Source organism: Zootoca vivipara, chromosome 12, assembly GCF_965207765.1.
Source record: "Zootoca vivipara chromosome 12, rZooViv2.hap1.1, whole genome shotgun sequence".
Lineage (NCBI taxonomy): Eukaryota > Metazoa > Chordata > Lepidosauria > Squamata > Lacertidae > Zootoca > Zootoca vivipara.
The window spans coordinates 29,230,607-29,245,742 of record NC_142595.1 but is presented as its reverse complement, the minus strand read 5'-3'; the positions used below and the strand labels follow the sequence as shown (position 1 = coordinate 29,245,742).

General features: G+C 40.4%; 2 protein-coding genes and 1 pseudogene across 2 annotated transcripts; 2 read left to right on the top strand and 1 right to left on the bottom strand.

Annotated features, from left to right (window-relative positions):
* Nucleotides 1–4,931: 4,931 nt before the first annotated feature.
* On the bottom strand, nucleotides 4,932–5,879 carry LOC118077872 (olfactory receptor 6M1-like). The gene has a single exon (XM_035101599.3). It carries the CDS (start codon nucleotides 5,877–5,879, stop codon nucleotides 4,932–4,934), a length of 948 nt encoding a protein of 315 aa, XP_034957490.2.
* Nucleotides 5,880–6,115: 236 nt separating this feature from the next.
* On the top strand, nucleotides 6,116–11,685 carry LOC118077871 (major histocompatibility complex class I-related protein 1-like; annotated as a pseudogene).
* Nucleotides 11,686–13,931: 2,246 nt separating this feature from the next.
* LOC118077870 (olfactory receptor 6M1-like) lies at nucleotides 13,932–14,888 on the top strand. Its single transcript, XM_035101598.3, has one exon. It carries the CDS (start codon nucleotides 13,938–13,940, stop codon nucleotides 14,886–14,888), a length of 951 nt encoding a protein of 316 aa, XP_034957489.3. The 5' UTR covers nucleotides 13,932–13,937.
* Nucleotides 14,889–15,136: the final 248 nt, after the last annotated feature.

The window sequence follows — 15,136 nt, the reverse complement described above, 5'->3', positions numbered from 1 at the left end:
ATTTAGATTATATTTGTAGTATGAAAGGAAAGGTGCCAGACTAATCCAAAAAATCACCTGGGAAGAAGGGCCAATGAGGTGTAATTACTGGACAATGGCCAGCCATTGACCTTCTGCCTGAACTCAGGGTAAATAGCAGAATTGGGAGGGGACGTTTAAAGGAGGCATGATGTCATGCAGGAAAAATGTGTCCTTTTGGAAAAAATAAAAGAGGTCTAGATACACTGAGTGAGTAAATAGAAGTAGGAGAAGAAGAGGGAGGACTCCACAAGTTGCTGCGAAGACCGAACTACCTTGGTGGGCTGGCTGAAATCAGGTTGGGAGAGAGGGATGGAGATGCCTGGGAATCTAGAGTGATGTAATGCTGTAAATTCTCGCCAAGCCAATGTGTAAGTATTTGTACAATAAAGCATAAATACAGCAGGCAAATCATAAGAATCATAATAAAACTACAAGGCAAGTGAAACAGCTCATGGAATAGCTCATAAAGGGACTTGTGGGACTGCAGATTTATAGGATTCATGATCCATGGGCAACAGTGCTGCAGCATCTGGGCAGTAACATATTTTTATTCAGTTGTGACTATAAGCTGCTAAGTATTTTCCTACCTGTTTAAGTCTGTCATTCCACACAACATCTATCCCAGTGAGGGTGAACTCATGGTTTGGGGGATTACTTGCAAACTTGGGTTTAATGACAGAGAAATTGTGGGAAATGATCCAGTTGATGATATCATAGCCAGCCGAATCTTCTCCATATTCAATCAATACTGCATGTCCTACACCATTGTTAAAATGGATGTCTCGAACAAATAAATGTGAATGTTCATTAAATAGTAAAAGTAAATAGTATTCAAGCAATATATACCAAACAAACGGCCAAAATTATAATAAAAACAAACGGCCAAAATTATAATAAATGGGAATATCACTCAGGAATGTGAAATTAATAAAGGGACGAGGCAGGGCTGTCTGCTCTCTCTGTTAATATATATCCTAATAATGGAAATTGTAAACAATCAAATTAGAGAAGAAAAAACATCAAAGGGACAGTGGTGAGGAGTAGTAGATATAGATTAAGGGTGTTTGCGGACGACCTTATTGTAACAACAGAAGACCTTAAAGAAAGCCTTATCAGAGTGCTAGAAATCATGCAAGAATATGGGAAGGTTTCCAGATTTAGGTTGAACTACAATAAAACCAAATTTATTGTTGAACTACAATAATACCAAATTATTAGTGAATGAAAAGAAATTGAAAAGTTAACACAATTAAAAGTATATTCAAAAATTAAATACCTGGGAATCTGGCTGACACCAAAAAATATCAATCTTTATGAAGGCAACTATGTGAAGTGTTGGGCAGGAATCAAAAAGGATATGGAGAGGTGGAGTAAGCTAAAATTATCATTCTGGGGCTGGATTTCGGCGATTAAATTAAATACCCAACCAAAAATGCTATTTCTGTTTCAAACCATTCTGGTTATAGGGAGGACGGTAAGTATTGACAATTGGCAGAAAGAAATCTCAAAATTTATTTGGGCAGGAAGAAGACCAAGAATAAAGCACAGGTCTTAACAGACATAAAGGGAAAGGGGGGGACATAAAGGAAAAGGGAAAAGGAAGTCCCGACCCTAATGGAATGGCAAAATAAATTAAGAGAATTTGCTGAAATGGCACTGTTGATGAATAGTCTGAGAGGTAATTCCAAACAAAATTTTTTTGAAAAGTGGGACAGATATAAGAGATAAGTCCAAAAATACAGTAAAGGCACGCTACCTATGCTGGCATTTGAATGACTTTGAAGGGAAGATGAGTTAACTAAAGAGGAGTAAGGGTACAGTTTGGTATAAGAATGTAATAAAAAATAGGCAAATAAATGTATAACAAATAGGTCGTGGGTGTGGGCAGGGGGGCAGCTCCCCCCCCCCGAAGCAAAAATTAATGTATTTTACACAGCACTTTTCCCCTCCAAAAACTGAAGTGGAAAGGGCTTTGCTTTAGCAAGAGCAGCTCAGTCTCCGCTTGTGGGGGGGGGCGGGGCGGGAACACAGCTGTAACAAAAACACATCAAATAAATAAAGCAAAGTGGCTAGCGGTAGTTAAGCAGTTAAGACAATGGAACAGAATAGCCACCACTTCACCCTATTGTTCTTCAGTGGGAGTTGTTAATGAGAATTCAGGGATCGCATTAAGAGTTCTATTGGCGATTTAATGAGGGTGCAGAGGATTCAATTTGACTAAGGTGGCTCTGCAAGGCTAAAAGGAAGTGAATAAGAAAAAGGGGGTGTACCTTTGATAGGCACAGTGATGTTTATAAAAAGCAGTGGTGTTCCAGTCTGCCCCTCCTCCTGCATCTGTATACTGTAAATCAGGGGTGGCCACCTCCCAAGAGACTCTGATCTACTCACAGAGTTAAAAACTGGGAAAGATCTACCCCCTTTTGAGGGGTTCAGGTCAAAGCTGTTGAGTTATTTTAAGGAAGGGGAGCCCTGTTTTGGGGGTTTAGGTCAAACTTGTTGAGCTTATTTTAGGAGGGAGGGAGGCCCATTTTTGTTTAGGGCATCAGGTCATAGTTCAGCTTTTTTTAGGGAGGAGAAAAATTTTGGGTGAGCTTTTTTTAGGGGTGCCAGTGATCTAGCAGTGATCTACCACAGACATCCAGTGATCTACTGGTAGATCACAATCTACCTGTTGGACGTGCCTGCTGTAAATCAAGCAGAGAGAAAGCTGCTTACAAGGCTCCTGTACAGGCGTACCGGTATCTTCCTCTTGCTGCAGAGTTCCAGCATCACAGCGTCATGCAGAGGCACTCACAAATGTGAGTTATCCCTCTCTCTATTTCTTCCTTCCTTCCCTCCCTCTTCCATCCTTAATAAAATACTTGGGGGGGGGCAGATAAGCCCCACATAGAAAGCCCATCAACATGGGGGGGTGACTCTTTCAAATACGATATTTACCAGTAATGGGGGGGGGAGGCAGCTAGGCCTCTAGGAGTTGGCTGCTATGCCTAGGAGTAGGACAATTCAAGAAAGCAGAATGATGCATATGCTATAGTAATATATCAATAGAATCATAGAATTGTAGTCGGAAGGGACCACAAGGGTCATCTAGTCCAACCCCCTGCAATGCAGGAATTTTTTCCTAAAATTGAACCCACGACCCACACTGTCGTGACTGCGGCTGTGCCTTGCCTCGCCCTCGCCTGCCCTGCCACCTCCTCTCGCCTGCCTGACCCTCCCGTCCTCTCCAGCCAAGCAGGGTAGCCGCCGACGCTGCCTGCCCCAGAATCACAAAGTGGCCGCTGCCGCCGACGCTGCCACAATGTCGCCAGGCCCGCTGGCCCTGTAGCCCTGCCCATGTTCCCACTTTGTGGTCCCTCCCCTCCCATGCCTTGGTCCCGCTCCTGAATGACCATGGCTCCCCCCCCCCCCTAGTTTTGATCCTGGCTACGCCCCTGAAATAGGTCACATTCATTCGTAAACATAAGGATATACATTGGGGATTGACAGGAAGTTTAATCAGAGGATTAATGGAAGGTTTTTTTTGTTTTTGTTTTCTTCTTTGTGTGTTTTGTTTTTTTAGTTCTGCTTGTTTTCTAACTTGTTTTCTAACTTACATTAATTCTTTGAGGATTTTTAAGTGTTCAAATTGTTCTTAGAATACAGGCTGAAAGAACGTCTTGTAAATAATTGTAAATAAGGATATGAACTGTGTTATAAAATGTTTATTATTGTATTATTTGAACATAATTTTTTTAAAAAATGAAAACAACAACAACAACAACACAACAACAAAAGATGTACATTGCTTAAACCAACTCTATTGAAATAACTGACATGTTAGATGTTCTAATTTAGGACATTTCCAGACTGTTGCTATATCAGACGGGATTCAATAATATCCTGGCAAAATAAACCTGCCCAATTGGAGTTAATTTGGAGTTCTTGCAATCCAAATCTACTTCACCAAAAGATCAGACTTTTTGTGATAAGCAAAGTGAATGTGAAAATGTACTGAAAAGTGTAGGATAGCATCTCTTTGTAAAAGAGTAAAAGTAATGGATTCTCAAGATGAACTAATCATGAATACTCACTAAACAGGGGCTTCTGGAAGCCATTCTGGCCTGGATCTCTCTCTCACACACACACCCCCCCCAACATTTCAGGCACATAGCTGCCAAGTTTTCCCTTTTCTCGCGAGGAAGCCTATTCAGCATAAGGGAAAATCCCTTTAAAAAAGGGATAACTTGGCAGCTATGCAGGCATTGAGTTAAAATTAGCAGAAATCACTTCTTTTGAGATAAATACACTTCCTGCTACTAAGCTACAAATAACTTATGTATATATTTCATGACTTCTATGAAGGGGCGTAGGAAGAAGTGTGTGATGGGAGCACGCCACCCCCGGCAGCGCGATGCCGGTAGGGTGCCATCACTGCTGTCCCCAGTACATGTGCCATATATCTCTTCATATTCACACCATACATTTAAAGTGAATTGCTTTCCCTCAAAGAATCCTGGGAACTGTAAGTCACTCCTCACAGAACTACAATTCCCAGCACCCTTAACAAACAACAGTTTGCCTGTTTTGCTCTATTACCAAAGGAACACTTGGGGGAAAGGATCTCCTTAAGAGGAGGAGGATCCAGCTGCAAGGAACAGAGGAACAGGAACAGGAGGACCTGGCAGTATATCAGTCTCCTCTGGACCAAGGCTGAAAAGACTCTCACTCTCAGTTCACAACCCACATAACCTCAGATGGTGGGGAGCATCGTTAGAGAAGAAGTTTCTCGTAGATTAGTGTAGGAGAAGGAAATTCTCTACAGACATTAAACCCAGTCAATATGCACTATAGACAATACAGTCTGTGCTGTTATATTGAAAATGTGAACTTCAATGTAAGGTGTGTATTCTGAAGGTGTATATAGTACATTAGTCATCTTTTATTCTGGAGTTTAGCTTCTTTAGGACATCTTTTAACACCTCTTTCATTTGTTCATTCCTTAGACTAAAGATGAAAGGGTTCAATAAAGGTGTCAAGATGCCAGAGAAAATGGCTAATGCTTTGTTCATGCTCATGGTGTCACTCTGAGATGGCCTGACATAAACAAAAATGGATATTCCATAGCCCATGGAGACAACAGTGAAGTGGGATGCACAGGTGGCAAAGGCCTTCTCCCTACCCTTTGCAGAAGGGATTTTGAGGATGGTACTGATTATGTAGGCATAAGAAACAGCAGTGAATGAGAGAGAGCCAAGCAGTAGAAGCAAAGACCCAATGAAATCTATGAACTCAATAAAGCTGATGTCAATGCAGGCGAGGTGTAGCAAAGGGGCACTGTCACAGAAATAGTGATTAATAACATTAGGTCCACAGTAAGGCAACCTCACTTTCAGCACAGTTGACAAGAACACAGACAAGAACCCACCGATCCAAGAGCCAATCACCATATTAACACAAACTTTCCCAGTCATGAGAGTGGGATACCTAAGTGGGTAGCAGATGGCCATATAGCGGTCAAAGGACATCGCAGCAAAAAGGATGAACTCTGTAGAACCCATGAAGAAGTAGAAGTATGACTGAGCAAAGCAACCACCAAATGAAATAGTTTTTCTTTCAGCCAGGAGATTGGCTAACATTTTAGGCACGACACAAGTTGTCATGAGTATCTCGATTAAGGACAAGTTGCTGAGGAAGAAATACATAGGGGAGTGAAGGCGATGATCGGTGCAGATGAGCACAATGATGAGTGCATTCCCCAGCACTGTCACCAGGTAAATAAGAAGGAAAGCTATGAAGAGGATGATCTCCACATTTGGTTCATACATAAATCCAAGCAGGAAAAATTCACTGACGTTTGTCACATTCTCTGTTTCCATGTTATGACATCCTGAAGGAATGAAGGAGGGGAAGGGATGATAATCAGTACTAGCATTGTAAACTCGATTGCAAATAATAAACAAAAGACCCATATTCCACACAGAGTTATAGTGCATAAACAAGTGCCTTAATGAAAAGCAAATGATAGTTGTATTGTATGTATTACTTGATCTTGCTTTGTAAGGATGGGATCGTGTTTTTTGTTTCTGTGAAGCATGTAAGTGTAAAAACTAAAATGATGAAACATATTTTGCCATCCTTATTACCTGATGATCAGGTAACAAAAGTGTGTGTGTGTGTGTGTGTGTGTGTGTGTGTGCGTGCAAAGTATAATACAGTATATGTAGATTTTAACAAGCTACAATATAAATACTATTAAAGGATTGAAATATGTCTAAAATATTGGGTTGCAAGTGAATGCAGATTTAGCTATGAGTAAGTGTCACAATAGGTTGTACTACAAGTAATCATAGATAAAGTTGTGCTGCATATGACATTAAGTTTTCTATCCCAGACTATAATTCAATAGCTTTTATTGCACAAGATTTTAGTATTAAGTAAATTATCAGAGTAAAAAGAGAGAGAAAAGTATCAGTTTTGCAACAGGTAGGTTTCCTTGAGAATCAGTTTAGTCTATATCCATTTTTTTTATTTCATAAAATTAATACACCACTGGATTGTAAAAACAAACAAACCTCAAAGTGATTTACAAAATTTATTGTTATCGTGCAAAAATTCTTGTTTCAAAATGTTGAGCTCCTCAAGTTTCATTTTATTCCCGTCTACAAAGGCAATCTTAACTGTATTGTGAAATTAGCTATGAAAAAGTAGTCGATTCTATGAAACCATCAAATGAACACTTCATAAATAAATAAATAAATAAATAAATAAATAAATAAATATCAATGCAATAGTTTAAAGCATAGTGGAGCTATATTGGAGCCTATATTCTGCAAATGTTACTTAGACATATGTGAAATGAATAAGAAATAAAATCTATATTATCATACGCATTTTCTAGAAAACAATAGCCCAGTTTAAAATGTCTGTAAGCATTCAATTGACAAATGGTTGGTACAGGTCTATGTTGTGAGAGTGAGCAAAGGGATGTATCACAATTATCTTACCTTGCAAATGCTTAAGTGTTCTTCTGTATGCATAGGAAAAATCACCGGTAAGATTTCTAGGTGTATGTCGACGTCAAATAATGTGTCTAGAATAATGCCTCTCATCTACAAAGGTGTTGGTTTTTATTATTGCAAACTGCATGTGGTTCCTGAATGTAACTGCACTTCCACATTTATCATATATAAGATCGACACCAAAGTAATAACAAAGTTTTCCCACTGCAGATTTTAAAGAATGAAAGCAAATGCTAATTGTTAATAAAAAACCCCAAAACAATTGATCCCTACACAAATTATAGAGAATAACACAACCCTTCTGAAGATGAAATAGTTTTCCTGCTCCAGTCTGTTATAAGTACTGTTGGATTTTGTTATTTCAAACTTTATGCTGTTTCACCTTTTCCTTAGGGAATGTTGCTTGCTACCCCTGACAACATCCCCAGAGGAAAAGGGAATGGAAGAATGTGTGTGTGTGTGTGTCTGTGTGTGTGTGTGTCTGTGTGTGTGTATATATATATATATATATATATATATATATATATATATATATATATATATATACACGCACCTCAGGACACATATAAATTTGAGGAGAAGATGCCCACAACATTTCATCACATGACTAAAGATAGACCTTTTGGTTTTCTTTAAACAAACATTGCAGAAACACTTTAACCAGAGTGGGGGACTTCACAGCTGACAATGCTTATTTGGCTGTGAGCTTGGGAGGAAATAGGCCTTGAGAAAGGTTCATGAAGTATGGCTATGATGTGAAGAACTTCATGAGCCTGGACAAGAAGGAAATAAGAGACGAGAACTTGTTAAACCTGCAACTTATAATGATTTTATTTTATAACTGTGATGGAATAACTGTATAATTGTAGAATTTCACAATGATTCAATAAAGTATGAAAAAAGAAGAAGACAAGAAGACCCTGACCTGGACAGCAGCTGAGGTTTCAGCTCAGGTGACCAAGGGGGAGTTGGAGTGTGAACGCAATACCACGCTGACCTGGAAAGGCAACTTAGAGGAGGAATGCTTGGAGTCATTTAAGAAACTCATGGACTTTGGCAAGACAGCCAGAGGTGATGGTGACCAGGAAGGCTACCTACGATGGTGTGAAGACCCTCCTCTGCCAAGCCCACAGCTTCTACACCAAGGAGATTGATGCCACCTGGGTGAAGGATGGGGAGATCTGTCAGGAGGGTACATTCTGTGGAGTGGTCGCACCCAACTCAGATAGGACCTACTGTGCTTTGCTTGGCATCAAAACTGACCCCAAGGAGAGGGACCACTACTTGTGCCATGTGGGGCATGATGGCCTAAAGGAGCCTCAGGACATGGCTCAGGATCTCCCACCCAGCAGCGGAGCAAGCCGATTGGGTACCTGGGGCGGCCCGTGTGCCCTGCACCCAGGGGTGGGGCCAGCCGCCCTTGGAAGCAGGGCCAGCTGCCCACTGGATGGGGCAAGCTGGGGCAGGATGCTCCGTGGTGCCTCCAAGGAGTCTGGCTACCTCCTTCCACTCAGCCGCCCTACAGCTGAGGAGGAGGCAGCTGGTGGACTATTTGAGGCAGCGTGGAGCCTGCGGGCGCCCTAGCCACAGCATCACTCCCAGGAGAGATGCGTGGCTTGGGCACGCTGCAGGCCCTGCAGTGAGTGCCGCCCAGCATTTTTTCACCCCCTCAGTGGTGACACTCAGGGTGACCCACCCCCACCACACCCCTTCCTCCGCCCCTGCTCCCACCACCACCTTGACAAAAATGAATCACCTCTTGTGTTAATAGAAAATATTACAGTAGGCATGAACATAAGAATTTCAGCAGAACTTAATTACCAGGAGACTAATTAATACAACCCACATTTTTAAATAAGAATTCAGTTGTGTGTTTCCACAAGGAACTAATGAGTCAGGGAATGCGGGTTAAGCACTTCTTGGAATTTTTGTAAAGTTGAGAGGGAGAGGAGAGAGAGAGAGAGAGAGAGAGAGAGAGAGAGAGAGAGAGAGAGAGAGAGAGAGAGAGAGAGAGAGAGATGCAATCCTTTCCCTTTCATTATTTTCAAATTAGGTAGAAAATATATCTTGGGACTAATGAAAGCATTGGCACTCCTGGGTAAGATGCCAAAGAAAGAAATACAGTTTTGCAGCTAATTAGTTCTTAGAAGTTGTTAGAAATGTTTATCTATGAAATTAAACAGTATTATTCTACAACAGAGGGCATTTGGCATTAATACTTACACATGTAAACTTGTACTAATCAACAACATATATTTTTCTGGTTGACATTTCTGATAAGCCAAAGCAACCATTTAGTATCTTGTTCATGTATCAATCTCCATAAATCCACTTGGAAGGTACTTTGACACAATGCTTCCTGCATGAACCTATAGTGGAATGGAATAGTGGGTGGGGTAATTCTAAAATAATTTCAACATAGAGAAAAGTACATTTCTAAATATCATTTTGTACAGTTTATTCTTGTCTATAAATGACCAATGTTGATTTTATTATATTAAAATATAGCATAGCAAAGCATTAAGGAGACTTACTTTAATTTATTATTATTATTATTATTATTATTATTATTATTATTATTATTATTATTATTTTATACCCCACCATCTGGCTGGGTTTTCCCAGCCACTCTGGTTGGCTCCCAACAGAATATCAAGCATTAAAAACGTCTCTAAACAGGGTTGTCTTCAGATGTCTTCTAAAACTCAGATAATTGTTTATTTCCTTGACATCTGATGGGAGGGCAGGTGCCACTATCTAGGAGGCCCTCTGTAACTAGGGACTACATGCAAGAAGAAACAGATTTCTGATCGTGTGTTGGGACAGAATAGTTTCAATCTGCCCTGAAGCCCTTATCTATGCCCTTCCTCCTCCAAGATTGGGCTGATTTGCCTTGGTCTAGTCTGGAGTCCACCCACCTCACCCCAAATATATCCCCAAAGCCATTTGGCTTAGGTTAAAGGTTTTTTTTTAACCATATAAAAAAAGCCAGGAGGAAATCCACCAACACTGTGCAGGATCTGATTCTTTCACTTAGCAGATGTCCAATTCTATAAATGGTGCTGCCCCTTCATGAGGAGCTTCCTTGCATGCAAAAGAATCTGCTTGCAAAGAACTAAAACTCCTTCATGAGGTCTGTGTAACTCAGATGAAATGAGCATTCACATTTTTTAATGTGGAAGCCCTTTGCGGGATCACGAGCGGTGGTACAGTTCCCAGGGAAGTTTCTAGGAGAGAGGGGGCTGGCTTGCCTCTTAGTGTTATTATTTGGAGGTTCATGCCCAGCCTCAGTAATCAAGTTTCTTGCTGGGAGGCGGGGCCAGCCCCATTTATATATAGGGGGTGGAGCCAACGATAGCCAGGCAGTCGGCTCTGGAGATTCACCCTCCCTCCCCTCACTTTTTAAAATGTTTTATTGTTTGCAGGTTAACTTTTTCTTCCTGTTTAGCGGGCGCTGCTACGGTCTTTGACTGGTTGCTGTTGAAGGACCGGGAAGAAATTTTCCTGCATTGGCAGGTTTTATCTTCCCCGTAGCAATTCGCCACAACTTTGGCGGTTATGGCCTTGGGCTGAATCCTATAGTCTTTTCTTCCCTATATGGGAGGGGCATGAAGTGGTGACTCATCCCCCTGAGGCGGTGTTCCAGGGTCCCCCTCTTAAAGGGGTTATATATATATGGGTGTCACGGGCCATACACTGAAAGATCGTCAGTGAACTACTTTGCGTGCGGGGATATGGGCTTGGCTGCTTGCTACACTTATGTCTCACAGAGCAGCCCCATATCCCATTTACCCTGATGAGCCCCAGTTCCCCCTGGCTGGGGGGGGGGGCTGGGAGGCATACACGCCCAAGGCCCAAGCCAAGGTCTTCCTACATTCAGAAGTTTAATAAAGTTGTGGCCTCATTTTTAATTTCATATGACGTTGTCAGAGTCTTTATTCCTTCCTTATGATCCCTGGGGGCGGGGGCTGTCGCCACCTGGTCACACAGTGATATCTTTTGAATGCTGATGGTTATCATGCCTTAGACTCAGGAGACCACATTCTTGCCACTAACTCCCTATCTTGGTCACCCTTCCTTGCTATGCTTCCCACTTCATAACTCTAGAATATTTTGAAGTATGCATCATACCCCTCAGCATCGCCCCAAGAGTAATATCCATACTAACTGGGCCTCCAATGACTTTTTTTTATTAATTAGTTTGTTTATTTATTCAGGTTGTGTGGGGGTTGAATAGACATCTTTTGATGCATATAGAGCGACAGGAAGAAGGGCTGAGGTTGCCATTTTCTTTGCCATTGCAGGAACTAATTTTAAAATCAAATAGGTTAGTTTTTCAAAACACTTGATGTTGGAAACAGTCTTTTTACCAAGCTGCTCTAGTGCTTTATGGAGGTCAGAGCAGACTTTACTCTTAGCAGGATTCATCGCTAGACACATGGGGTTTTAGATTGCTAGTGGATAAAAAATATGTTAAATCTAGATGAACTTAAGTGCTCCTTTCCACACAGAACTCATGGATTTATGCCACTTAACTCTCCATGTTTCAACAAGAAAGGCAGACATGCTAAATTCCAGACTTATTTTATTGTCCTTTTTATTGTGTGCTTACTGGTAACTTGTTCATGTACCTGTTATTACAGAACCTATAGGAAACACATAACACGTATGATTTTCCTTACAAGAACTGGTCCATGATGGTCTGGCAGTAGCCATCATACTGTAAATAATTTTATTTTTCTTCTTCGATGGACATGTAAGCATGGATGACTCAGTCGACAAAGAAAGTGAGTAATTACAAAATCTATCATCTATCTATCTATCTATCTATCTATCTATCTATCTATCTATCTATCTATCTATCTCTATCATCTATCTATCATCTATCTGATGTTCATACCAGCACATGAGGTGATATAGCTCAATGGCAGACCACATGATTTCCATGTAAATATTCTAAGATTCAATCTCTGGCAGACTGCCATCATGTAGACAAGTAGTTGGAGGTAAAGTCCATCAAAAATTACTGGGCTTCCCTGTCTCCCAACTAGGTAAATGCAAGAGGCACTAGCATCCTGAGGTGTGTGGTTGGTGTCTTAATGTAGATATCAGAAGGAAAGGTTTGGTCGATCGAAATGGTAGCTGCCCATCCTTCTTCATGTAGCTTGCATGTTACTACTGCCTGTTTATTTGAGGTTAGGGAGGTATCTGGATTGGAAGAACACACTGCAAAAGTAAAGAGGTTTCTAAAGGAAGTTAATGCTTTTATCAAGTTTTGGGAACCTCTGCAGTGTTAAAACCTGTGTCCTAGTGTGTAATTTTATACCCACTTACCTCAGAGACAGGATGCTTTTTCTGACAGCACACAGCAGTATGTAGTTCCAGCACTTTTAGAAACCATGGTATTTTAATTAAAAGTTCATCACAAATTCAATAGAGAAGATGGAATGACATAGGAAGAGTGGGAGATGCATTTTAGATTTTTTCAAGATATTAATTCCAGCACCTTACTTTAAAAGCAAGCAAGCAAGCAAGCAAGCTAACTAACTAACTAACTAACAGAAAAGTACTACCTTGGAGTATGTCCACTGAACTCAGATGGGTTTACTTTTTGAGAGGATATGCAAAGGATTGTATTGTTATTCCAAACTCTGCTCCTTGCTTTTTATTCATTATACCAACATTATCCCACAAAAGTAACAACTTGCTAGTGTATTTTGCTCATTGTTGCAGGAATGGAAACTTTATGATTTTGCAGTAAGTTCTTCTAGCCCGGATAGATTCATATTTTATCAATGCACTTAGTGTTAACAGCAAGCAAACCCTGCTACTAAAAACTTATAGTACAAATATATGAAATTTGCCCTCTCTAGCATTATATGTACAAAGGCTGCTAGTGCATATATACACATACAACATTTTGTTACAGTGTTTCATATGCATCAGTTAAGTTAGTGTTGGAGCAACATTATAAACTGGAACTGTGTATGCATTAAGTACTTGTTGTCTAGACACTTTCCTTATCTATATCACAATAAATAGTGAAATATTCACATGATCAAATGAACAAACAGAGAAATTTGATGCCTGGTTTACAAATTAAGCTTGATTTAATGTGCACATTATACAAGAAATGTACACTTGGGGCCAGTAACACACATATAAACTCCTCACCCAATATACACATCTCTAATGAGTGATTTTCATGTTTAAACATATTGCCACATAATTTTTTTTGTATGCCCTAGCATCATCCCAGTGCAATGTTTTCCAAATCACATGCCCAGCTACTAGTCATTAATTAAGCAGCAATTAAAAGTAGATCAATGAAGCAATTGTATGCTTGCATGAACAAGGTATTGATGACTATTAACTGAATTTACACACTAACTATAATATCTGGAAGTTTGGTGATTAGTATTGGACTTAGACAAGGGAGATCTGCATTTAAATTTCTGCTCAGCCACAAAGCATATTGGGTGGCATTGAAGCAAGTAACCATTTTACAGCCTAATCTATGTCTTAAGGTGACAGTGAAGATAAAAGGGGGGGGTGTTCATCACCTTGATGTCTTTGGAAAAAAATCAAAGTATACATTTAATAATAGGATCATTCTTTGACATTATGTCTCTTATGAGTGACTCAAGACATTCCTAAATGTTATAAGCAACTGAGGAATATACTTCTGGGAACCAAGCATAAGATAAAGTAGGGATGGGGAACAACTGGCCCCCTAGTTGTTAGTTGTTGGGCTACAGTTCCCATTATCCCTGACTATTGATTATGATGGACATGGATATTGGATGTTAGAGTGAAACAGTCTGGAGGAAGCTGAGATGTAGCACTGTGGTTCTGGTACCATTTATAACAAGATGCTTTCTCTTTATCTAGATGGAGAGATAAATATGATGAAACATGGAAAGGAAGAATGCAACACATGTAACTGAGTTCATCCTAACTGGTTTTCCAAATCCTTGGGAGATAGAGATCCTCCTCTTCCTGATATTCTTCATCATTCTGATGGCAACAATGATTGGGAACACCATAATCATAACTCTTATAATAATTGATTACCGCCTACATTCCCCCATGTATTTCTTCCTCTGCAACTTGTCTATCATTGAAATTTTTTCAACTCTGACAGTGGTGCCCAAAATGATGCAGAACTTCCTACTGGAAAGGAAAGCCATCTCTTTCTATGGGTGCTTGGGTCAGTCATATTTCTATTTCTTGTTTGGCACCTCTGAATATGTTCTACTGGCTATGATGTCCTATGACCGATATGCAGCTATATGCTACCCACTTCGCTACAGCACAATCATGAGTGGGAAGGTTTGTATCAATCTTGTTGTAGGTTCTTGGATGAGTGGATTCTTCTCCATACTTGTTCCCACGGTGATGAAGTTGGGCTTGCCTTACTGTGGCCCAAATGTGATCGATCACTTTTTCTGTGACAGTGCTCCTTTGCTCCACTTAGCCTGCGCTGACATCAGCCTTGTGGAGTTTATTGACTTCCTTGTCTCACTTCCCATTCTTCTGGGTTCTCTTTTACTGACACTCATCTCTTACTTTTACATTATAAGCACCATTCTCAGGATTCCTTCTGCCACAGGAAGGCAGAAGGCATTCTCAACTTGTGCCTCCCATTTCACCGTGGTTACAATTGGCTATGGCACCTCTGTCTTCATTTATGTTAGGCCTTCCCAAGCTAATTCTATGAGCTTCAACAAAATTGCCTCTCTGGTCACGACTGCAGTGACACCCTTACTCAACCCCATTATATTTACATTTAGAAACCAGAAAGTCCAGGAAGTTTTTAGGGACTCGGTTAACAAGTACATAAAGAAAAGAAAAGAAGGAGATTGAAAAGGGCTGTAAATTTACATTTATTCCACCCACACCCCTTAATTTTCTTCAAGGTGATAATTGTAGGATACAGGGTTCTCACTTTAAACCCACCCCCACCCCCGGTAGCCTTTGTAGTATAGTTTAGGTTGAGAAATAGTAAATGGCCTGAGGCTGCCCAATGTGCTTTATGACTGATCATGGATTTTACCCAAGTTTCTTCATCACAGCATCCTAGACTTTACAACAAACAAAACATATTTCAAATT